This window comes from Amphibalanus amphitrite, unplaced genomic scaffold, assembly GCF_019059575.1.
Source record: "Amphibalanus amphitrite isolate SeventyFive unplaced genomic scaffold, NRLGWU_Aamphi_draft 001385F_arrow, whole genome shotgun sequence".
NCBI lineage: Eukaryota > Metazoa > Arthropoda > Thecostraca > Balanomorpha > Balanidae > Amphibalanus > Amphibalanus amphitrite.
In genome coordinates, this window is record NW_024882878.1 from 66,900 (window position 1) to 92,487 (window position 25,588).

Here is a 25,588-nt window from a genome sequence, read left to right on the forward strand (position 1 = left end):
CTTTCTGGAGGTTTCTGGAGGCGCTGGAACAGGCCCTCAATTTCGAGCAATGACCGCTCAAAATAATGGTTTACACGGCCTTGAGTTTACAGATAGCCCATGGCACGCTGGCATGTTTATTAATCCCACCCAGAAATGACAAACAAAGCCTCTGATTGGCCAGTTTTGGCTGACAGACGCAGAATATTTGTCAGCAATAGAATACTATGCTTTAGCACGTTTTCAATAATGACGCATCCGTTACATTTACAGGTTAGGGCAGCTAAAATATTGTAATTGATCTAACATGTTAAATATAACACTTTTGGAAGCCCGTAGAGATTGTTTCTAGTGAGTTAGGTGTTACAAAGTATTAAAAGAAATGATTGTTATCTGTTAAATAAAGAACAAAAGCTTTTAGCTACTAACATCCGCCTGACAGTCTCCAGAATCCTGCGTACGGGGACACCGCAGTCTCTGTTTCTTATGCTTTCGCAATGGGGAAAAATTGAAATTTTAAATGAGTCAGTATCGTGTTAAGAAGTACTGATGCTTTCAAAACTAAATGCTTTTCAATTCAAATTCCAGAATATCCTTTCGCGGAAATAGCCCTTCTCAGCCTGTCTCTAACGCTACAAGTCTGAACAGTGAGCGTCTCATGCGTTGCTCACGTATCGCGATAAAAAGGACGGTGTCATATGATCAAATGAACTTTTCTTATGCATAGAGCATTTGAAACCTCACACCAAACGCCTCCCTTCCTTGTTTTCCACTGCTGCCTTTCACATACCTTACCTAGTACCTACCCAATGACCGTTCCAGCTCGACATTCCTTATCGACTGCCTCACATTCAACGGCCATATCCCACCTACGCTGAAAACCAATCGGAGGCACTTTCAATCGTCCCTTGAATACAATTGCTACCTACACGCATTTAGAGGAGAACGAGGCCCAGAAAAGGCGTGCATAAAACGATCGGTTTCGGCCCCCATGGAATAAGCCAGGAGGTAAAATCATATTGATTGAAGAACATTTTCGAGGACATGATATCTATCAGATATTACTTTGCAAAGGTATTGTGAACATAACGTCCGCGTATCGCAGCTCTGAATCTGCTGGTGTCAGTCCCATGCAGCAGCCACCGGACCACTGCCCCGCCGCCTGCCGTTCGCTGATCATACAGGCCGGCTGTCCCAGTGTCTCATCAAACGATCACAGCTGACTCATTATTTATAAAATGCCAAACAAAAACAGACACCCAATATTATAGATCACGCCAGCTCTTTCAGTCATGCGCGTGGAGATATATCGGTAGTTTTCCTATCACAGATCACACTGAACAGAGGAAAAGCGTACACACGCAGCAATAAATAATGCATTATCAAGTACACCGATCGATGCATCGTGGAATACACCGAAAAAAATACATCACTGCTTTAACGTTCCCCAGGTGGGTGGGCCGTCGGGGCGTTTTTGGCCACACCTGACAATTTTGTGCTTGCATAGATAAAACGACACGAAACTTAGTATAGCTTATGTATAATGCATCGATTCGCATCAATTGTGAAAAAAAGTAACCCCATGTCACCTAAGGTCAGGTCAGGTCACCATGAAGTAGAAGTTTGAAACTCGAGCTATTGCATGAGAGAATCAGTACCAACATCTTGAATATCTTTAATTTTGATATCGGTGGTGACCTAGGGTCAGGTCAACTTTGCGACGTCTCCAGTTTCAGTCAGTATGAGGAACTCGAAATCGAAATGTTCTGCTTTTGAAACAAAAGCACTCAAACATCGGGATCTATCGTATGCTCTTGAGGTCATCTCAGGTCATGTAACGCCTCCCAACAGTTTATTTTTGTACATCGATTTTAGATGGAATGTGGCCAGAGCGCTAAAAGCATCATAATCATAGGCGGCGGAACAGGCCGAGGGCACCGAGGCACCGTGCCCCCTTTGATTTTGGCATTTTAACATTAGCCCTATGGCCGTTGCATGGAAAGAATGAGACCAAAAGTCGGCAATGCCCCCTTAATTGAAGGTGTTCCGCCGCTACTGATGTTAATCTCAATTTCAATGTAACGAATCATCAATGACATGCAAAATGGCATTTTCTGCGACATTGACCTGAGGTCAAATTTATTAAGCTGACCTTGTTAGGCCAAGAAGACGAGAGAAACGCAGTGCCGGTAAAATCAACGTAATAAAAGGTTGGTATCAGTTTAAAAAAATTTAAAGAAAAGACGACTTCCGAAGCAAGCCGATTGTTCAGTTTTTGCCCTTTGGAGGCTTAACCCTAGTTGACCTTAGCTCAAATCTGAGAACCTGAAAGATTTTCGAAAGAGCTATCGAATTCGCTTTTCCGCGGCGCTGTAGCTTCTTTGGTTCTCGAATTATGAACCAATTTGTGAAGTTGTCAAAATCGGGGGCCAAAATTCGTCATCATTTTACTTTTGGTGACCTCCAGTGACCTCAGCGATGACCTGATCAAAAATGACCTGTATGATTCTGAAGAAAAATAGCGGTCTATAGATTGATTTTACTGCGTCTTTCCAGCTTTGCTACATTCCAAGATAACCTGGTGTGGCCGAATACACCTCCCCCCCCCCCCCCCCAAGTTGGCTGAGGGCCACCCGGGCGCGGGTTAATAACATGGCGCAACAGGTTTTGTTATCAACTTGTCCTTTTCACACATAGGCGACACTAGATATCACAGCCAACGCCTATAACCAAACTGGTGGTGGGCTTTGGCCAGCGATCGCCGATCGGGGCCAACACGGGCTCTTACTCGTCCACAATCAGCAAGAATGATGAACTACAGCTGCTCCAGACCGGCCACTTCAATCCAGCGTGTAATCTTCAGTCCACATCAGAACCACTAGTGAAACTCTACTGAGTGGGCCAACTGCACTGCATCTTTGACCTCCTTTGCAGCTCTGGCTTTTCAGAATTTGAACAGCCTTGAGCCTTCTCTTTCCCACCCTTCTGTGCTGATGAATGATGATCCTTTGGAAACCTGGAAAAAGACAGTACAGACTCAGGGAGATGAAACTGTTTTGCTATGGGTCTGTTCCAGTCGCACTTCCTAACACATCTAAACTCCTCAAAGAGCAAGATAGAGGAGGTTGGAGCAGGGCCCTTCTTGGCTTTGTAGGGGCGAAAGCTGCCACTGGAACAGGGAAGCAATCTTGGAGGAGTTAAGAGGTGTTAGGAAGTGCGACTGGAACAGACCCTATGACAATGTCTGTGCATAGAGCAAGCAGATGGTAGAAGTGGTCAATTGGTGAGTGGAACAAATGCAAATGTCAGGAAAGCAGTCATATTTTGTGATAGACATGGTGCAGATGTTGGCCAAGCTGACAAGGCAGATATAATTACCAGCTTGTTATACTAGTCTATAACTCATCATATTTTCATGTTTAACCCTATTCCTGGCGGGCTCCGCCGGGACAAGAAACTGGCGGGGGGGGGGGGCCGATTTGGCCCCCCCCCCCTGAGATCTCGAGAACGAAGCAAGATAGCGACAAGCGGTAAACGGCATCGGATACGCACGGCCAAGATCTACAATTTTTACTAAGGTCATTTTCAGGTCAGGTCAAAGATGACGTCACAGGGGTCGAAAAAGTCAAAATGGCGGCACTAGATATGGAGAGAGTTTTTCTCGAATAACTTTCGAATTAGTCAAGATAGGAACAAACTAAGGGCATCATCGTGATCCTCTCGTCAATCCGCATCGAATGATATATATGTTGACCTCGAAAGGTCAAGGTCAAAGGTTGACCTCAAGTCACGTGACCTCGAGGTCATCATGTATATCATTCGATGCGTCTTGACGAGCTGAACACAATGAGACCATCCACGCGTCTGTATCTTGTTCCTGTACGGAGTTATTGGCCAAAAACCTTTGGTGACCTTTGATGACGTCACATGACCTCACAGCTGCCCAACAGCAAAACAGACCTCAAGGTAGTGAAGGTTGATCGTATATGAAGTCATGTATGGTATATGGGGCCATTCCGACCCGTTTTAGTGGTAAAAACAGGGAGTTGATTTTTCCCCCATTGACTTATAATGGGGAGGTCGCGAAATTGACCTGACCTTAGGTCACCGATATCAAAATTCCGAGATATACAAATTGCACATACTGGTACCCTAACTAAACCCTGAAGAGAAGAAATTGATCGGTCAAAAACTCTAGCTCTGGCGTGATTGCAAACTTTTCTGAGGTAGGGTCACCAAACCGCCTCTGGTGACCTGACCTGAGGTCAGATCAACTCAAAATTTTCAGACATGTTGCGTAGAAGCCTTTTAGGAAAAGTCAGAAAATTTGAGCTTCCTAGCTCAACGCGTTTGGGAGAAATAACCAAAAAACCTCAGGGGGGGGGGCTCCTGAGGCCCCCCCCCCCCCCCCCGCCAGGAATAGGGTTAACAGAGGGAATAGGGGAGAGTGGGGTAAGATGCCCAGGGTGGGAAAGACGCCCCACCCCCTCTAGCGGCGAAACAAAGAATCGAACCTGAAAATTAATGTTCTTAGCGTAAAGCGGAAGCCTGCCTTGTTAACTGCACACAAATTTGTGAAGCTCAGTTGGGCAACGGCTGGCTGGTGATTGCATGTTTTTTATTTGCTGCTTTCAAAAAATATTTTGGTGTCAAAACATTGTCAATATCAAAGAAAGTAGATAATTTTTGCGTCCCTTGCTATAGTCGTCATACATTAACATGCGTGTACTGTGTCTCAAACAGTTTGTTTCAGGGTGTAGTTTTATGGCTAACAAATTGTACTGATTTAATGTTGCTTCGGCAGGGGCGGCGCTGACCTATTGAAAGTAGGTAGGCACTTGGTAGGTAAGGCAGAAAAGCTCAATACGGAATAGGTAAAAGGAGGAGGGGGAGACAGCCTTATCGCTTAGTCTGGATGCGTCAAGCAGCGACAGCAGCGTCATCTACAAAAACCATCAACTTAACTAGAGCTTACACGTCTGCCGCCAGAGGCAAACGAGTCTCTCAGTAGGAGTCTAGTTCGTTCAATATAATTTAGAACAATAGAATAGAATAACAATAGGTACAATAGAATAACACAACAAGCATAACAACGCTACGTACGCTGAACTTATGATAAAAATTGATAAAGTAAAAAGTGCTTTATTTTACGATAAATGGACGTATTAAAAAGTTAGGTTTGAGAGTTAGAAGGTAGCACCTAGTCGATGTGCCGACCATCTAGACCTTTTCTACCAAAAGGCTCAATAGCCTCAGCATGGCAATAGTCGATAATCTAGTAGGACGAGGTAGGCACAGCTTAGGCAAAGGTTTTCGTCAAGGTTCTTATAGTACGATCTTTATGTGACGTTTTTTGAAAAGTTTAGGAAATTCTCTGTCGTTTCAACGCATTCTGAAAAACGAGAAAGAAAAGATTTTTAACAAAAGCAATCAAGCAAACAAAAGCCACGATATAGGGATGATTTAGACGCAGGGGAGACGGCAATTGACGTAGGCACTGCCTACCTTGCCTATATGGGAGAACCGCCCCTGTGCTTCGGTACCTTGGGGTAAGATGCCCCCTGTCCTGATGGGGAAAGACGCCCCCCTAAATCCGTAGGCTGTCCTTCAAGCAGCCCGTCAAATAATTTATTACATACTTGTGATGAGAGACAAAAGCCGATCTGGGACTATTGAGAGTCCAGTACGGTCGGGTGCTCCCCATGCCGGCCTCTCGGCCCACACAGCGACTTTTTCGGCGGCATCTGACTCTGAGAACCCTCACGACGGCCTCTGTGGGCCCCATTATTGGCTCCAGGGCCCCTCACGACATCCTTTGAGGGCTCCCACGTTGGCTCCACGGGCCGCGCTGGCATCTGAGGTCCCCACGATGGGCTCGAGGGCCCTCAAGCATCATGAAGACCTATAAGGGCCCCACAGTGGTCTCCGAACGCCACCACGGAGGCTTGTTTGGCCGCGCTGGACTATGATGGCCCTAACGATGACCTCTGAAGCCCCTTACGACTACTTTTGAGGGCCCTTACGATGACGTTTGGTGTCTACTGCAGGCTCGAAGGGACTACTGATTCGTTCAGGCGATTCACGTGCCCATTTATGTCACTTATAGTGCAGGGGGCATCTTCTCCAACGCCAGGGGGCGTCTTTCCCACCCTGTGGGGTAAGATGCCCCTTTTCACTTCTTCAGGAAAATGCTTAATAGCAAAAAAAGTTATCATATTTCAGGCACGAAAGTGTGATATTTTTGGAGAAAAATTATGTCGGCTTCCGTTAAAACTCCAACCTTTTGCTTCCGATCGTCATTTTCGTATATTATATGACATAGTAAAACCCTGGGCATCTTTCCCCACTCTCCCCTATAATGTAAAAAAGTCTTAGCCAGATGAAAGTAGATAATATAAGTTCTATAGAAAAATGTTTATGTAAGTAATGTAGGATTTGTGGTCTTTAGAAGCTAGGTAAATGTGTTCCCTGTTCAACAATTCTTCAGCATTCAGACATTGATGTTAATGTACGATGTACATGCATCAACATACCTGTTGTGAAGTGATTCTGGGCTGCTTTCCTGAGCAGTTGATGGCCACAACTGGAATCTTAAAAACACAGCTAATTTTTTTCCATTTTGTTAACTATGACTGAGGATCTTCTGTGCTGAAAGAGAGATAGACAATAGACATCAGCTGATAGACATTGTACAATGTACAACTCATTTGTGAAACAAGATCAATTCCATTTAGGGGTAGGTCGTAGGATAATGGTGACATGAATGAATTTCAGTTTTCACTTTTCACCAGTCCAGGTACCTGGTGACAAAATGAAATATTGTAGGAGGTATCAATGATAATGTTTCTGGTAGAAAATGCAGGCATTTTAGAATTCAGTTGAAGCTTTAGATGGAGGATTTTTGGAAAATATTTGCCACAAATAACATTGGAATCTCAGAAACAAAAATCAAATCTTACTTGATGTCAAAAACAAATCAAACTAGCAGCCCAAAACAAGTTATTGAAAATATAAACACAGGTAACGTTACAACAAAACTGAGTCAAAACACTCAAAACTAAGTGTTTCAATGAACGCAAGATTAATGTGTGTCACAGAAGCAGCTGTCCACTGTAAAGCAGAGTGGGCACAGCATGGTGAAAGCAGGAAGTGGTGCACAAAACTGAATTAAGAAGAGTGCCCGACTAACTGTATCTACATCCCTTTACATGTAGGTACTTACAAAATTTGAGCACAATCAGCCAAAACTTAACTGTGAAGGAGGCCATGGGCGTAGGAACGGCTGGAACATTGTGGGTGCATGGGTGCAGAAATCCAGCCATGGCCGGTGAAGCGGGGGGGGGGGGGGGCGACACCCGAGCGAAGGCTCGTTACGAGCTTTGAGGGTGTACCATGTCGAAAAGGTACCAACCGATAAGTGCATTTGGAAGCATTGACCCTCGCATGTGTAGGGGGGTCGGATGACCCCCCCCCCCATGGTTGTTCGCAAATAACTCGCGCAAAAAGCGGCCGATCGCGACGAAACTTTGAGTACCCTCGAGTTGATCAGTTTTACACCTACTCTAAAAATTTCATGACCCTGACCCAAAAGACCTTTGACCAGTGACCTGATTCTCGAGACCATGTTCGGCCGGAATCGCGATTTGGCGTATGTCAGCTCACATTATCCGCGCGTTTCCAGTCTTTTTGTGATTGTAGACGTCCAAACATGTGAAATGATGTTCTTCCCATGCATCACGGTGGGTGTGAAGATAACCTGAAGGTCAGGTCAGGTCATTGACCTTTGATGACCTCGGTTCACTTTTTCGAGTTTTACATGTTTCTAGGGTAGTTTATAGGGCTGATTTCGAATTTAGCATCCATTTGAACATTTACGAAGTAAACAAAAAATAGATATAAATAGATATAAAGATTTGAATTGCACTGTTTTGTCGTTTGTGGACTTGAAACAATGTCTTCTTACCAACAAGTTTACGAAGTAGTTTTAGTGCTTTCGTGACATGCTACGACGCCGTCAGTGGTAGTTGACACCTACTATGGATAGCCGGTAGGACGCCTAATGGTTGACCTGACCTGACCTGACCCGATCTGGCCTAAATGCATGAAGAAATCATCTGTGATCAAAACTAACATCAGATATTCGTGATCAGCACCCCGAACAACCCGATAACAGCTTCACTTTACGCAGTTCTAGCAGGTCCCGATTTTCCCGACTTTTGGAATATTGACCTGACCTGGAAGGTCAACCAATGAAGTAGGACCTTAAAATTGGGTATCATCGGCTTCCTCTCGTCACGGGCAACACCCTCGTTTTTTCCACGAAGCTCTAGCTCGATCAGGGGCCGAACGGCAGGGGGTCCGACCGACCCCCTCCCCCTCCCCCTACACATTAGAAGCTGCGGAAAACGCTGCACACATTCGAGGGCTAATATTGTCAATATTGACTACCGCAAAAAGTAAAAGCGGCCAACTTAGCCATTTTCGAAGATATCGGGCTAACATTTTTGACAGTGGGTCATCGGTTCGGTATGTGTTCAATCACATGCTCCATTTCCCTTTTTTTCAGCACAAATGTAAGTTTGGAAGACCATCACTGATCACAGTAGCAAATGCTTCGAAAGATGGATAGTAGGCAACATATCCTGAATTTGCCGTGCTGCATGGGAAGTAGTGTTGATGAAAAAGGGGTTTTTGGTTCAGATTATTGTGGGTGCAGAATACATTGTCTGCACCCACTGGATAAATATTGTGGGTGCAGCTGCACCCTTGCACCCATGGTTCCTACGCTTATGAAGGAGGCCATGCCCACTCGCACATGAGAGGTGTGCAAAAACATGCCTGTAATACCTTATGCCTAGATACATAAAGATGAAAATGTGTTGTGTCTGTGTGCCTGGTTAGTGGCATGACGTGACATGACTATTATCATTACCTGACAGTACAATTATCATGATATTATCATTATTGCAATTGTAATAAATAATGATCAATTGAACTTTTCTTCTCACTTTATATAGCCAAAATACCTGAGATTTTTTAATATCAAGTTTGCGTACTCTAAAATCGTAACTTCTTCTTCCTCCAGTACTTTATAAGTTTGCGCAAGACTATTATCCATTAGATGTAGGGACGATCATGACCACTTGACTAAAAAATGGTTCACTTGGTTCTTACAAGCCTGTTAACTCACTACACAAGGGGAGGGGGCACTGCAAAAGGGTGTGGAAATCGCCACATTTGTCTCATGATGTTTGATGCATAATAATCGGTATCAAAATATCGTCGTATTAGTATGCAAGGTCACCAAAGAATGAGCCAACGTTATTTATCAAATATCAAAGCGAATTGGCAATATCTAGCACAACGAAACACATAATTCAACACCTAACGATGCCAGCCGAGTCCCCGATACCACCATGGCGACTGCTCAAGTCCAACTGGCCGGCAACTGGCCAATCAGGGAGCTTGTTTGTCATTTCTGGGTGGGATTAAAAAACATGCGGCACGCTGAGTTCGAAGCGTATTTACAAATTGCAACCGAGCTCCGCCGTAGGGTATTTTATTTCCGCCGTAGTGTATTTCAGTTGGGGTATTTTCTACCATACACCTGCCTGAGCTTGGGGTAATTACAATTTGTCGGCGACGTTAAAAAATGATGCACTTTTTTCGCAGTATAGGTTATCGCATGTGCATATTTTTGCCTTTTTGGTTGCGCTTTTCCCTCGCCCGTATGGTGACCTTTTTTCCTAGGTCAAACTGTTTGACCGTGAGAGGTAAAAACACTGTGTACCCTGTAGAATCTTTGTTTACGGTCCGATTTGAAAAATTCGCCAACCAGTATGTTTGTCTCATCGAGAAGCAGAAGCACAATAAAAAATCCGGAGTCAAGGTAATAGGTCAAGGTCAAGGTCACTAAACGAAACTATTCGGATTAAAATTCAAGTAATGATTTCGCTCAAAATTGGTATACTTGCCCATGGCACGCTGAGTTCGAAAATGGTGACTTTTTTCCAATGTCAAACCGTTTGACCTTGAGAGGTCAAAACACTGTGTACCCTCTAGAATCTAGATTCTTTGTTTATGGTCCGATTTGAAAAATTCGCCCACCGGTGTGTTTGTCTCATCTAGAGGAAGTACCATATTAAAAAAAAATCCGAGGTCATCCCCAGTAAACATGCCGACGTCGGCCCGACGTCGGCCGACGTCGGGGTGACGTCGGCAACTCGGCATCGGCATGCCGACGTCGGCCCGACGTCGGTCCAACCTCGGCACGACGTCGGCTGGATGTCGGATATGCCCGCATGTACCGACGTCCAGAAGAGGTCCAGCCGACGTCGGGCCGACGTCGGACCGAGATCAATTGCTGAGGTCCAGCCGACGTCGGGCCGACGTCGGGCCGACGTCGGGGCGACGTCGGACCGACATCGGCCGCTGTTTTGACCGTTAAAATAATATAAAATGCATGTTTCATGTTTCATAAAGAGCTTCTGTATTCAAAATATCCTCAGGAAACTCAAATCTTCCTCCACGCCGCAACCCCCTGATCCGGACTGGACGGGAAACTTTATCCCATTTGGGATTGCCCGTAAGCCGTCAGCCGAGCTCATCCGTAGCCGGGTGCGGTGAGTGCTTGGGGGCTGCTCGGCCTATCCTTTGGCAGTGTTCGCCACGGGCCGGGCCAGCCCAACGGGCCACGGGCCGGGCTGGGCTACGGGCTGGGCCGGGCCCCCAAATATCATTAGTTAACGGGCTATGGATGGGCCGGGCCAAGAACTTTGTGCACTATGGGTTTTGCGACTAATGTCAATTTAAGAAAATTTGGAAACTGATGCAAACAAAACCCACTGGGAAAATACAAAAACTAAACCAAATTTAAGCAATGTGAAAGAAAACCTACTTGATATTGAATTTTGGGAATCTTGAGAATTATCCAATATCACATCATGTCACACATAGGAGGGTTTTCATAAAAATTCCGCAACCAAAAAGATCAGAGAATCTCTAGCATCATTAGTTTGTTAATAAAAGTTAAAATGTAGTCATCAGAACAACTTACTTAGCACTACAACTCCAAAAACTAAGAAGCCACTCAACAATGATGGGCTACAGGGCTACATTAAGTTAACACTTATATATGGCGATAGTGAGACAATTCCAACACAGTCTTTTTTCCTTCACCGACGGCTTTTTAACGAACAGAACCTTAAAAGGATACTCACAAAACACACTGTAAGTAACGAGGAACTCTACAGAGTATTTCGCGATGAAAGCTTCTTTAAATGTCCATAAATTTGTCAAAATAAATCACAACAAACCAGCCCCTTCTCAACAAAATGTGCAATCATGGCGGCGGCGCTATGTTTATGTGGCGGCATCTAGGTAGTATACACAACAGTATATCAAATAAATACGTTTTTTAAGTGAGTATCAAGGTGAAAACAAAATTAAACCAATGAAAAATAAAACCAAAATCACGAAGTCTGAAAACTCGAACGAAAAACAAAACAAAAACTTGATCATATATGTTTTATTATACAATTCGTCAGAATCGCTACCTGCCGCAGCTGCGACAATCAAGAAGTGTTCGCTCATTTTCGATTGATGATGATGATGCGTACAAGTCGCAAAAGTACCCAATGACATTTCAAGCTTACCATGTTTTCTGCTTACGCTGCTAGCGATATCCATATCTTGAAAAGAGCCTAACATAAAATAGCAAGGAAAGTAGCAGATAGTTGTCCACAGAGATTCGGTTGACACGTGGGCATGAATTGAAAATAGATTAAATCAGTTTTGCTGATAAATGGATGGATTTTCTCTTTTTTTTTGGAAGACAGTGCTAAAGTTAGTGTCACCTATTTTGTATGCTTTCTCAGGCTTTTGATATTGCAGCATCTATGGAGTGAATTTAACAGCAAGGTCAATCCCAGACAGATTCATCAATTCCCATAAGTCAAGCTTTTTTTCTGCTGGTAAGTGCTGGGAAGTATAGAGTATGTTGCAAATACTTCCTTCAAGTATGCATTAGAGTCACCAATTATTAATGATAATGTTCACACACATCAGCTTGCAAGATAACTTTACTCATAGAATGTAGTTAATATAATCATGTAAACTTTTTATAGGTGTGTAATCATGACCTAATTGACTGAGGTGCTTGCTGTTACTGTTAAAATTTGTGCCATAGGTGCTTGAAATGATTATATTCATTGAAAAGAAGGGAGTCATGATTGCCATGTTAATATTCATGCAATTTGAATTGTTCTCAAAATAGTGTAATCAATCATGCTTATTATAGCCATAGACTAAGACAATAACTAGATTGCTATTTTTGACGGGCCGGGCCGGGCTGGGCTTGGAATATTTGCCAAGAGCGGGCTACGGGCTGGGCCGGGCTCTGAACCCATGGGCCCGGGCCGGGCTGGGCTGGGGATTTTGGGGCCCGTGGCGAACACTGTCCTTTGGTCACGCTCAGCCCCGGCAACTCACCAGGGCCGGGCCCAGTTCATATAGAATGGCCAGTCGGCAAGTGTCACTTTGCCAAAGTGCCACTTATCAAAGGGACACTTTGGGAAACGTTGGTGCAGGTGTGTAAGAGTGGCTATATGAATCCATTGTGGGGTCGCCCTTTCCAATAAGTGTCACGTAACAGCAATGGGACCAGGGACTCTATATGAACTGGACCCAGGGTGCTCGCCAAGAAGACCAATGTCTCCATCCTATCATCCTTCCGGCTCTGAAATGGTCCTGTCAGACCGAAAGGGCATAACCTAACAAAACAAACTAAATTCGGTATCTGGCTGCGTGGTGTAGTGGTTAGCGCACTAACCTCGCGTTCAAATGACACGGGGTTCGAATCCCATCGCCGGCTGATGCTTTTGGCGTGTTGTCCCATGGTAAACATGCCGACGTCGGCGACTGGGGGGCTCGAATCCCGCCGCCGGTTGATATTTTTGGCGCGTTGTCCCAATAAACATGCCGACGTCGGCCCCGTCGGTCCAACGACAAACGATCTCGTCAACCTCGGCAAACGACCTCGGCCCGACGTCGGCTCGACGTCGGCTGGACTTCGGCTGTGTAGTGTTATGGAACCCGAACTGATATCTGTTGTATACAATGGCCAGGTGGAACGTAAACTCTATTTCACACAAAATGGCGGAGTCACGTGAGGTCGTGTGAAAAGCGCTAAACAACTGCCATAGCGAACACTACACCCGCCGGCCCTTTAACCCGCGCGGGGCTGGGGTCTCCAGCCGAACGCGCGGGGCTGGGGGGGGGGGGTAAATTTTACCCCCCCTGTTATCTCCCGAACTAATGGTCCGATTTGGAAAATTCAAACGCCAATCGAAAGCTCTCATCACGAACTACTAAAAACATGTACTTAATTTAAAGTTTGAGGTCAAGGTCAAGGTCAGGTCAAGGGTACAAATTGCAAGTTTCTACAGTATCGGCCTTGCACCGTAGTTGCCGAAGAATGGAGTCATGGACTGAGACTGATCGCCCAAAACGTGTTCTTAGGCTACCAAGACAATATTAGTTGCATACAATATCATTCAGAGGTCAAGGTCAAGGTCAGGTCAGGTCAGGTCAGGTCACCAAAAAACAAAATATAGAAAAGGGCATGTGCGACACATGTTTTATGGGTCATTTTACTAATAGAATTCAATAGGCACACTCAATAAGTGATATGGACCACCTCTGGATGAATTTCAGGTCGAGGTCAGGTCAAGGTCAGGTCAAGTGAGGTCAAATTTTGAAGTTGGTTGTTAAGGCCTAAAAAGGTGTTTATCTGATGCAGTTTTTCACGGCGAATCGAATGGTGCTATTTTTGTTTCCGTACGAGGTCTAGAACTTCCAAACAAGTCATTTTTCAAAAATGTTGTGTGTCGTGACGTCATAAAATTTTGAATAACTCCCACATTTTTGAACCGATTCTTCTAGAATTTTGTACGTAGGTGCACATAGACCACTTCTCTGACATATATTCCGGTTTTTTCGATAGACTCAAAATTTTGGATTTTATAATGATTTTCCCAAAAAAATCAGTTTTTTGAAAAAATTTAGGCCAAAATCCAAAATTTTCAAAAAACCGAGATAGCCATTTGATAGACAAAGTAAAATTACGTATAACCTTTTTTGTTACGTCTTGATTCCTTTAAAAATGAAGATGTTAGCGGCGTTTGAACTTTTGCCGTTTTTGAGGCGAAAATGGCGAACATGACGTCACTAAAACGTCAATTTCTCAAAAATTTTCCGACGGATTTCGCTCAAATTTTCAGGGAAGGTGTCAAATTGATGTAAGAAAAGGTACTGAAAGTTTGGCGGCGCTGCGCGCCGCCGTTTTTGAGATATCGCAAAAATTCGCGAGGGGGGGTAAAATTTACCCCCCCCCAGCCCCGCGCGGGTTAAGTTACACTTCCCGCCGATCACGTAAATCGGCGCGGCAAGAATCGGCGGCGTCCTCGGGAGGAGGCCGGCAACTCACGGCGCGGGGTGCCGCCGACGGGCGCCCTCTGAGGCGGGCGCGGCCCACCGGGGGACCGGTCACGAGCAGCGCCGGTGGCGGCCGGCAGCGCGACGTCAGCGACATCTGACGGGCGGGCTCTCTCTGTCGGCGCTGTAGGTGGCGCGGTGGACGCTGTCGGCTGCGGCGATGGCGGCTGGGGCTCGCCGGAGCTCGGAGGAGCCGGGTCGGCCGGCGGCGGCGGCGGCGGCGGTTCCGGCCCGTCGGTGCTCGGAGGTGCTGAGCCGGTCGGCGCCGCGTCTGGGATGCGGGCGAGGTGTGCAGCGTTCCTCTTTGTCCCGTCGGACAGGATGAAGGTCGCCGGGCCGAGCTGTCTGGCGATTCGGCGCGGGCTGGAGAACCGACTCTGGTTCTTGGGCACGTGCCCCTGTCGCCGCACGCGCACCGTGTCGCCAGGCTGGAGATCTGACGGCCGGGTGGCCTGTCGGGAGTCGTACCCGCGGCTGTTGCGCTGCTGCTGGGTAGCGACTCGGTGCTGTAGCGAGCTGTCGCGCGGCGGAGTCTCTGTGGTGACCGGCAGGTGCAGACGCATGCGCCGGCCGTGCAGGAGCGCCGAGGGTGACTGGCCGGTGGTGCAGTGCGGGGTCGCTCGGTACAGAGCGAGGCGCTGTCGCACGTGTCCGCTGAAGCTGGCGGCCGTCCGCGACTGCAGCTGTGTGGCCTCCTTGAGCCACACCTTCACCTCTCGGTTGAGCCGCTCCACTGCTCCGTTTCCGCGCGGCCAGTAGACGGCAGACGTGTGGTGTCTGATACCGCGCTGGGCCAGATACTGTCGGAACCTGTCGCTGGTGAACTGGGGTCCGTTGTCGGTCACCAGCTCGTCACACAGTCCCTCTCTGGACCAGGCCTGGCTCAGGAACTGGATGACGTCATCAGTCTCGATGGATGACGTCAGAGCGACCTCTGGCCACTTACTATGGTAATCCGTCATAGTAATGGCGTACTTTGCAGACGGTGGGGCGCCGGGGATCGGGCCCACGATGTCCAGTCCGAGCTTAGACCAGAGCCGGTCTGGAAGCTCGACCGGTTGCAGCGGCGCGGGGCGCGCCTGCTGCGTCAGCACGGCGTCCTTTGCGTGGCAGGACGGGCAGTCGGCGACCAGTGCAGCGGCGTCCTTCGACATTCCAGGCCACCAGGCGAGGTCGCGCAGGAGCTGCTTTGTTCGCACGACACCATCGTGCGCTCGGTGCGCCAGTTGGAGGTACTTTGAGCGGAGCGCGGCCGGGACGACGGCGCGGTCCGGGCCGCGCAGCACGACTCCGTCCTGGCGGACTTGCAGCTCGTGCCGCACGGCGAAGTAGTCGCGCGTCTCCGGCGTGCACTGGCGCGCGGCGTCGGGCCAGCCGGTGCGGATGACAGACCGCAGCTGCTCCATGACTGGATCGGCGGCCGACGCGGCACATACGTCGTCATCAGTGATGACGTCACTGACGTCATCGGTGAGCAGGGCGACGATCTCGTCGCCGTCCGTCTCGGCGGCGCCGGTGTCCGGCAGCGGCAGGCGCGACAGGGCGTCAGCCACTGGGATGCTGCGCCCGGGCCGGTACTCCACTGTGTACGAGTACGGCAGCAGGCGGGACTGCCACCTGGCGATGCGCGTGCCGGCGCGGTTGGACGTCTTCGGCGTGAGCAGAGTGGTGAGCGCAGAGTGGTCCGTCCGCAGGGTGAATGAACGGCCCCACAGGTACGTCCGCCAATGCTCGACAGCATTGACCGCGCTGAGGGCTTCCTTCTCGGAGACGGAGTACCGCGACTCGGCGTCGGTGAAGGAGCGGGACCAGTACGCCACCGGCCGCTCCTCGCCGTCCGGCTGGATCTGAGTGAGCATGGCACCGGCGCCGCGGTCGCTGGCGTCGGTCGTCACGATCGTCCGGAGGCGGGCGCTGAAGGGCTTCATCACCGGCCTGGTTGAGATGAGCCGTTTCACCTCGTTGAAGGCGTCGTTGGCCTCCTTGGTCCACTGGAACGTGGCTTCCTTCTTCAGCATGATGGCGAGGGGTCTCACCACAGCGGAGTACTGCGGCACGAACCTGCTGAACCAGCCGGTTGAGCCCAGGAGACTGCGCAGCTCCTTTACGTTGGTGGGAGGCGGGGCCTCGGCCACGGCCTTGGTGGTAGAAGGAGAGGTACCACTCCGTGCCTGGAGAGCTGATGACCGCAGAACTCCACCTCTGGCTGGCTGAAGGAGGACTTCTCTGTGTTGATGGTGACATTTGCCTGCTTGAGGCGGTCCAGCACGGTGCGGAGGCGCCTGTCGTGCTCGGACTGATCACGGCCAGTGACCAGGATGTCATCCAGATAGTGTCCATAGCCGTCGATACCCTGCAGTAGATGACTGAGCAGCTTCTGGAACGCGCTGCCGCTAGACACCAGGCCGAACGGGACCCTGGTGTAGCGCATCAGGCCGTCTGGCGTGAGGAAGGCGGTGATGTCACGCGAGTCCTCGTGCAGACGCAGCTGGTGGTAGGCCGACTTCAAGTCGATCCTGCTGTAGAGGGTGCCACAGAGCTTGGACTCCAGCTCGTCGATTGTGGGCAGTGGGTGGACCTCTGGCACGATTTGGCTGTTCGGCCCACGCAGGTCTACACAGACCCTGATCCTGCCGTCCTTCTTCCTTGAGACGGTCAGCGGGCTGATCCACTGAGAGGAGTCGATCCTCTCGATGATGCCTGCTTCCAACAGACTGTTCAGCTCTGCTGAGACCTCCCCTCGCACGGAGAGGGGCAGCCGGCGCAGCTTGTAGGCAGTTGGTACTGCGTCCGGCTTCAGCTTGATGCGGTGCACGTAGCCCTCGATGGCAGGTAGCTCTGACGGGGCTGAGCCTGCCACCGTGTAGACGCTGTGCGAGGCTGGGTGGAGGGTGACTCCCAGGGCCTGCAGCAGGTCCATACCCATGATGGCCTCCGTCTTCTTGGTGTCCACCAGGTAGAAGTTTGTTGGCACAGCCTGATTGTTGTAGGTCACCGTGGTAGGCAGCGTTCCCAGGACTGAGAGTGGCTGCTGGCCGAATCCGTAGAGCCGTGAGCTGGAGGGGCTGAACGCCACGCCTCTGAACAGCTCCTTGGCATGGTTCACACTCAGGAGTGAGCAGGTGGCACCCGTGTCCACCTGGAGGGGTACCTCCTGTGTGACGTCACCTGCAGTCACCTGGACGGTACAGGTGAGGCGTGACCCAGTGGTGGCAGCACAGGAGAGCACGTTCAGCTCCTTCACTGCCTTGTGGTGCTGTCGTTGAGCTGGCCTTGCTGGGGTTGTTCCACTGCCGCCTCTGCACCAGCTGGCGAAGTGGCCCTTCTTTCCGCGGGAGTGGCAGGTCACTCTGCGGGCTGGACAGGCAGCATCCCTGGGTGCGTGGTCCTCACGTCCACAGTTGGTGCAGAAGTCGCTGCTGACGCTCTGCTGCTGCTGCTGCTGTCGCTTCTGTTGTGGCTTCCTCGTAACTTTTGCCACGGATGAGACGGGTGGGGCTGCAACTGGTTGGGAGATGGCTGCAGCCTCCCGCAGGGAGTCCTCGTATGTCCCTGCGACGCTCAGGACCTTGTCCAGAGTGAGGTCCCTGTCCTGAAGGAGTCGCTCCCTCAGGCGCTGGTGGGGGGTCTTCTCCACCACCACGTCCCGGATGAGTTCCGACTCCATGGGGCCGAACTGGCAGGTGCGAGCCAGGCCGCGCAGAGCAGCAACGAAGTCTGCTGTGGACTCTGTGGGGGCCTGGGCTCGCTGTCGGAACCGGAATCGTTCCACGATGACGTTGGTCCTGGGAGTGTAGAACTCCCGGAGCTGGCGGAGGGTGACGTCGTAGTCGTCCTCGCCGTCACGTTTCGCAACCGGCGGCAGGGTGTCGAACACCCGGTACGCCTCGTCACCGATCGCGCACAGAAGCAGAGCGCGCCGCTGCTCGGGGGGCAGGGGGCTCGTGCCGCACCTGGCCAACAGATAAAGTTCGAATTTCTGTTCCCAGTTCCTCCACGGGACGGCCGGCATCCCGGGATGGGGCAAAAACGGCGCGGGTAGGGGCGGTCCACTGTCGCCGCTCATGGCCGTACCGCGGGCCGAAACACAAAAAAGGGTAAATGTCAAGTTTACGTCCTAAGCACATTTCAATGATATTTCTTTCATAATCTTACATATTTTGACTTGCTGAATCCAAAAATCATACTTACATGTCTCGCAAGAACAAAATCATCACCAATACCCTAAGCAATTACACCTTCGGACACCGCACGATCAAAACATGTCAAGAGGAAATCGAAAGTATGCAGCGTTGCCATTGATGAAAAATATTTCCTGTCGAGAAATAAAAACAATCAATATATGATAAAAATAAAAAAGTAATATGTAAAAAAATATTTATATTAAAAATATAAGAAATTAAATAGCAAAACAACAAAGGGGAAATGTTGGGAACCGGGGTTATTGGGTGGGGAGGGTTAGAAAAATCCTTTATTATATACACTGAAAAAACCCTTTATTATAAACCCTTTATTATATACATATTATAAACCCTTTATTTATATACACTGTGAGAAAAACAGGGGTTCATGGGTGGGGGAGAGAAAAAATGAAAATGACGTCATAGGGAAATGTCGGGAACCGGGGTTTGTGGGGAGGGGGATGGAGAAAAATACGATAAGAATGGTTACATTTGGGAAATTTTAGGAATCGGGGTTCTTGCCTCAAATCTAGTTGTTACCTAACCTAACCCCTAACCTAAACTAACCTAACCTAACCTAACCTAACCTAACCTAACCTAACCTAACCTAACCTAACCTAACCTAACCTAACCGAACCTAACCTAACCTAACCTAAACTAACCTACTGATTTTTGCCTACCGGGGATAAGGAAAAAGTTGCTTGCAGGAATAGATTGCAGGCAAGAGTAAATCAAATATTTTTAGGTTAAGTGGTCATGCATCAGGCTTCAGGCCTTCGGCCTGAAGCCAGATACATAACCACTTAACCTAAAAATATTTTATTTACTCTTGCCTGTAATCTCTCCTAAGGCATTGCCTTCGGCACTGCGCTGCTTCGCCGCGAGAAATATTATGACGTCATTATTCACAGTTGAATAGCGACTGTTACATATCATTCTTGATTTTAGCCAACTTTGCACAAGTATCGCCCCCCAGTTCTCAGGATTTTCCTTTCCTCCCCCCCCCCCCACCCAATAACCCCGGTTCCCAACATTTCCCCTTTGTTGTTTTGCTATTCTATTTCTAATAATAATGTTTCTTTTTAAATAAATATTTTTTACATATTTCCTATTTATTTTTATAATATATTGAATGTTTTTATTTCTCGACATTAAAAAAAGACAAAATATTTTCACAAATGGCAACGCTGGACACTTTCAACTTCCTCTCGATTTGTTTTGATCGTGTGTTGTCGGAAGATGTAATTGCTTAGTGTATTGGTGATAATTTTGTTGTTGCGAGACATGTAAGTATGATTTTTGGATTCAGCACGTCAAAATACGTAGGAATGTGAAACAATTATCATTGATATGTGCTTAGGACGTAAACTTGACATATACCAAAAAAAGTTAGGTACACGGAAATTCGCGACACGCGATTCCACTAGAGTCCGCACTTATCTCGTGCTTAGTCGCCAAAATGTAGTGTTATGGAACCCGAACTGATATCTGTTGTGTACAATGGCCAGGTGGAACGTAAACTCTCCCCGCGTTCGATGTCTCTCGGACGGCGAAGATTCTACGCCGTCCGGCCAATCACGTTCCATAACCGCAACCGAGCCCCCGCTGACCTTGGACGGGATTGGCCGGACGACGTAGAATCCAGGGTATATTGAGTGAAGGGTAGGACGAACTTTGGTAGGAATTTCTAGTATAACTACTAGAAAACCTACTATATGTGGTCGGGTTTAGCAAAAAGTTAGTTCAAACTAGAATATGGTAGCGCTTATGGCTGGCAGTCGTGACGCGCACGTGACATTCATTTCTTAAATTTCTTAAATAACAGGTCTTAGGGGCCGATTAGTGCGCAGATACATTCAATTAGCTATTAATAATTGGTAAACTTGGGAAGCAAGTTGTTTTCGATGCAGAATTACGCAAACATTCAAGATTGTACATCATTCAATTCTAGCCGAAATCACACGGCGCTCCCAGGATTCGAACTCACGACCCTCGGATCCGTAGCCCGATACGCTACCGACTGCGCTACCGAGGACCGCGCGCCGACGATCGGAGAGGCGGATCGCGGGTGCTGGCGTGCAGAGAAATCTTTACCCTGTACGCCGTAGAAGATCGGCTGGGTTTCGTGAAAAATGGTAGAGGAATTGTCGAAAGAAAATTCATTGATCTATCATTTGAGACTAAGAACCATTGATTCCTTCAAAGGTTGACCGAGATATCGCTCGCCGAAAACAGGCCATTTAACATGTAAACCCTATGGGCTGGTAGGAAATGTACGCCGTGGAGCAGCAGTGCTACCAACTAACTTCGGCGGGGGCCGGTAGAATCTTCGTCGTCCGAGAGACATCGAACGCGGGGTCTATTTCACACAAAATGGCGGAGTCACGTGAGGTCGTGTGAAAAGCGCTAAACAACTGCCATAGCGAACACTACAGGCTGGACGTCGGAACATGCGGGCATATCCGACGTCCAGCCGATGTCGGGCCGAGGTTGAACCGACGTTGGGCCGACGTCGGCATGTTTACTGGGTCGTCATAGGTCAAGTTCAAGGTCACTTTAAAAGTCGCCGTACCCTTAAAATCAGGCAGTGTTTTGACCTCTCAGGGTCAAACGGTTTTACCTGGGAAAAAGGTCATCATTTTCGAACTCAGCGTGCCATGGGCTATTTGTAGGTGTACCAATTTTGCGCGAACCCAGTAAACATGCCGACGTCGGCCCATAGGCGTCGCCAGAGATTTTCGGTTGGGGGGGGGGCAAAATCAACTTTTGTGTTAAAACGTGCCTTTCCCCATCTTTACTCACTCGTTTTACATATATCGACGCGCAATGGTGCGAGGAATCCGATGGTGACACAGGTTTCCTTCTAGCTATGACATGTAGTTTTTTACAGAAAAATTCGAAATTTTGAAGTTTCGTGACGAAAACCACTGGTAGAATTATAGTATATAGTGGCTGCGATTGCCGACGCAGTGCAGAGGGTGCAGACGATCGACTTTGGTGCAGACGATCGACGCGGACGCTCATGATCATTCATTACCCAGAAAAGGGTGAAAAACGCTCCATTTAATCGGATCACCCTGCTAAAACCTCCATTCACGCATGCATGCAGAGGTTTTACGTGAAATGCATATGACCTATCCCAGCCGCCGATCGTAGCTTAGTTGGGCATTCGGCGGAGAGTGAATGTCGGAAGTGTGAATCGGAAGTAATTCATCTTTGCTCCAGTGAGAAGAAGTGTTTTGTTCACTCGAGTGTGAACAAAAGTTTCTCGTTTTTCGTGTGAAGGGAAGCGCTGCAAACGCGAACAAAAACTGTTCAACGGAACCAAAACTATAGCGGCAAGGGATCCCTTAGAGATAGGTTTGGGACTTCCAGGCCATTTCAGGCCACTCAGGGTCAGTGCTGACTCTCAGAAGCATGCTTAGGATCCCGGAGATCGGCGTGGGTCACCTCATATATTTACGTGTACATACGTGGTGCTTTAGGGCTTTCCGAGCCCAAGGTGGGGCCCTCAGAAGCCAGTGATGGCGGCGGGCGCTAAGAGACTAGGCCCAGAGTGAGCCTGGAGCCCTCGGATTACAGTGTGAACCCTCGGGGTCTGTGTCGAATCCCTAAGGACCCTACGGGACATAATAAACATGTGCTGCGGACCTCAGAGGGACACGTGAGCTGTGACCCCTCAGATGCCGGCTTGGGGTTAGCAAAATCTGTCGCCTCAAAAGTTTGGCTGAACTATCAGAGGCCAGTTAAGGTTCTCAGAAATGTTCGAAGGCTCAAAGATCCCTGTTTGGGCCCTCAGAGAACATGGACACCAGTGGGACTTTCAGAGGCCGGTTGGGCCCTCTGAAAGCTTCTTTAGGGCTCAGTGGAGCTCCTTAGGAGCCTTTGTTTAACCCTATTCCTGGCGGGCTCCGCCGGGACAAGAAACTGGCGGGGGGGGGGCCGATTCGGCCCCCCCTGAGATCTCGAGAACGAAGCAAGATAGCGACAAGCGGTAAACGGCATCGGATACGCACGGCCAAGATCTACAATTTTTACTAAGGTCATTTTCAGGTCAGGTCAAAGATGACGTCACAGGGGTCGAAAAAGTCAAAATGGCGGCGCTAGATATGGAGAGTTTTTCTCGAATAACTTTCGAATTAGTCAAGATAGGAACAAGCTAAGGGCATCATCGTGATCCTCTCGTCAATCCGCATCGAATGATATATATGTTGACCTCGAAAGGTCAAGGTCAAAGGTTGACCTCAGGTCACGTGACCTCGAGGTCATCATGTATATCATTCGATGCGTCTTGATGAGCTGAACACAATGAGACCATCCACGCGTCTGTATCTTGTTCCTGTACGGAGTTATTGGCCAAAAACCTTTGGTGACCTTTGATGACGTCACATGACCTCACAGCTGCCCAGCAGCAAAACAGACCTCAAGGTAGTGAAGGTTGATCGTATATGAAGTCATGTATGGTATATGGGGCCATTCCGACCCGTTTTAGTGGTAAAAACAGGGAGTTGATTTTTCCCCCATTGACTTATAATGGGGAGGTCGCGAAATTGACCTGACCTTAGGTCACCGATATCAAAATTCCGAGATATACAAATTGCACATACTGGTACCCTAACTAAACCCTGAAGAGAAGAAATTGATCGGTCAAAAACTCTAGCTCTGGCGTGATTGCAAACTTTTCTGAGGTAGGGTCACCAAACCGCCTCTGGTGACCTGACCTGAGGTCAGATCAACTCAAAATTTTCAGACATGTTGCGTAGAAGCCTTTTAGGAAAAGTCAGAAAATTTGAGCTTCCTAGCTCAACGCGTTTGGGAGAAATAACCAAAAAACCTCAGGGGGGGGCTCCTGAGGCCCCCCCCCGCCAGGAATAGGGTTAAAGCAAGCTCATGAGCCCTGCGACACTTGTACGGTACTTGAGCCTGTCGCAGACATTTGACGAGAGTTGAGAAAGGCCCCGAAGATTTCGTTTCACGCTTTGAACGAAAATTGTGTCAGCACTCCAAAACTTATGAAAATCAGCTGTAAAATGTAATAAAGAACGAACTAGGAACATGGAATGAATCACAGCATTGACATTTCCGAGTCTGGACTCGGAGTCTTGAAGATTTTGGCGACTGCGAGTCAGACTCTGGTTTGAACTGCACGCTCCAACCGAGTCTGACCTCACAGGCATTCTCAGAAAGGTACCCCCATTTTTTCCCGACTCCAAAATCTCATCGGATCTGTATCGATCTCAGGGGGTGCCCGGCCCGAGGTTGGGGGGGGGGGCAAGCTGCCCCGCTTGCCCCCCCGTAGCGACGCTAATGCGTCGGCCCGACGTCGGCCGACGTCGGGGTGACGTCGGCATCTCGGCATCGGCATGCCAACGTCGGCCCGCCGTCGGTCCAACCTCGGCACGACGTCGGCTGGATGTCGGGTATGCCCAGGTATGCCCGCATGTAGGCCGACGTCCAGCCGAGGTCCAGCCGACGTCGGACCGAGATCAATTGCTGAGGTCCAGCCGACGTTGGGCCGACGTCGGGGCGACGTCGTGACCGACATCGGCCGCTATTTTGACCGTTAAAATAATCTAAAATACATGTTTCATGGTTCATAAAGAGCTTCTGTATTCAAAATATCCTCAGGAAACTCAAATCTTCCTCCATGCCGCAACCCCCTGATCCGGACTGGACGGGAAACTTTATCCCATTTGGGATTGCCCGTAAGCCGAGCTCGCCCGTATAGCCGGGTGCGGTGAGTGCTTGGGGGCTGCTCGGCCTATCCTTTGGTCAGGCTCAGCCCCGGCAACTCACCAGGGCCGGGCCCAGTTCATATAGAAAGGCCAGTCGGCAAGTGTCACTTTGCCAATTATGCCAAAGTACCTACCACTTATCAAAGGGACACTTAACCCGCGCCCTGGTGGGGTCTGTTTATAACGCGACCTGGTGGGGGGGGGGGGCTATTTTTTGCCCCCCCCCCCTCGTATCTCCGAAACTACTGGACGGATCCGCAAAATTCAAACGGCGTTTGATAGCCCTGTCAAATTTGTTGAGGGAAACCAAATTTTATTGACCTCGGGGTCACCGATGACGTCACAGGTCAGGTCAAAGATAAAATGTTTCACCGTTCACGGGGCTTCTAGGGAAAGCGCTATAACACCGAGTAAAACGCATTTTGTCGAAAATCAGCGATAAGACGTCAGTTGTCTAGTACATATGTTGCTATTAGAGGTCACTGGTCATACCAGGTCAGGTCACAGGTCAGGTCACCAAAGGTCACCAAGGGTCACCACATGAACCCAACTTTACTAAGGTTGTGCGATGCATGTTCTATGGCCAGTTTTTCATTTCCAACCCAATGGTGTTGGTTATAAGACCATCAGGTACGGTTTAGGTCACTTTCTGGTGGAGGTCAGGTCAAGGTCAGGTCAAAAAGGTTAGATTTCAAAGTTGATATTTTTGCATAAAATGGGTATCGATTCGATGCAGTTCGTCACGGGGAGTCTAATGGTGGTCTTTGTTTTGCACTACGAGGTCTAGAATTGCTAACAATTGAGTTTGAAAATTTGACGTCATCAATTTTGAACAGTTTTTTCGCTATAACTTCGCCAAAAAAAGAGGTATCAATCTAAAATTTGGTATGTGGATGGAAGGCGGTAAGGACTATCACATATATTCCGGTTTTTGCGAAATTAAAAAACTTTTTGGATGATTTGACTATTATATCCAAAAAATCTATTTTTTGATTTTTGGGGGTCAAAATAAAAAAAATAAAAAATCCGAGATGGCAGTTTTGTAGCCCTGTCAATTCTACAGCTTTTATATTCTAAACATTTTTCTGTATTTGCAAAGCTATAGGCCTGACAGCTCTTCCCGCGAAACCCTTTTTTGGGTCGAAAACGGCAGAACATGACGTCACTCTGACGTCATTTCCGGCCAACCTATCATAGCTT

General features: G+C 48.5%; 1 protein-coding gene and 1 long non-coding RNA gene across 2 annotated transcripts; both read right to left on the reverse strand.

The window, feature by feature from the left end:
- Window positions 1-1,197: 1,197 nt before the first annotated feature.
- Window positions 1,198-9,463, reverse strand: LOC122372679. Its single transcript, XR_006254908.1, has 2 exons — window positions 6,513-9,463; window positions 1,198-2,995 (listed from the first exon to the last, which is right to left on the reverse strand). It is a non-coding gene; the product is annotated as an uncharacterized LOC122372679 (long non-coding RNA).
- Window positions 9,464-14,405: 4,942 nt separating this feature from the next.
- On the reverse strand, window positions 14,406-18,484 carry LOC122372674 (uncharacterized protein K02A2.6-like). The gene is made up of 2 exons (XM_043350186.1): window positions 16,644-18,484; window positions 14,406-16,533 (listed from the first exon to the last, which is right to left on the reverse strand). The coding sequence occupies exons 1-2, from the start codon at window positions 18,482-18,484 to the stop codon at window positions 14,406-14,408; spliced, it is 3,969 nt and encodes a 1,322-aa protein (XP_043206121.1).
- Between the last annotated feature and the right edge of the window lie 7,104 nt (window positions 18,485-25,588).

Bases quoted from the DNA above. Each gene is read 5' to 3' on its own strand.
- LOC122372674 (XM_043350186.1), bottom strand. From the start codon at position 18,484: ATGCCGGCCGTCCCGTGGAGGAACTGGGAACAGAAATTCGAACTTTAT. The intron at 16,534-16,643 runs GCACGGAGTGGT...CTGGTTCAGCAG, and splicing joins TGCGGTCATCAGCTCTCCAG to GTTCGTGCCGCAGTACTCCG.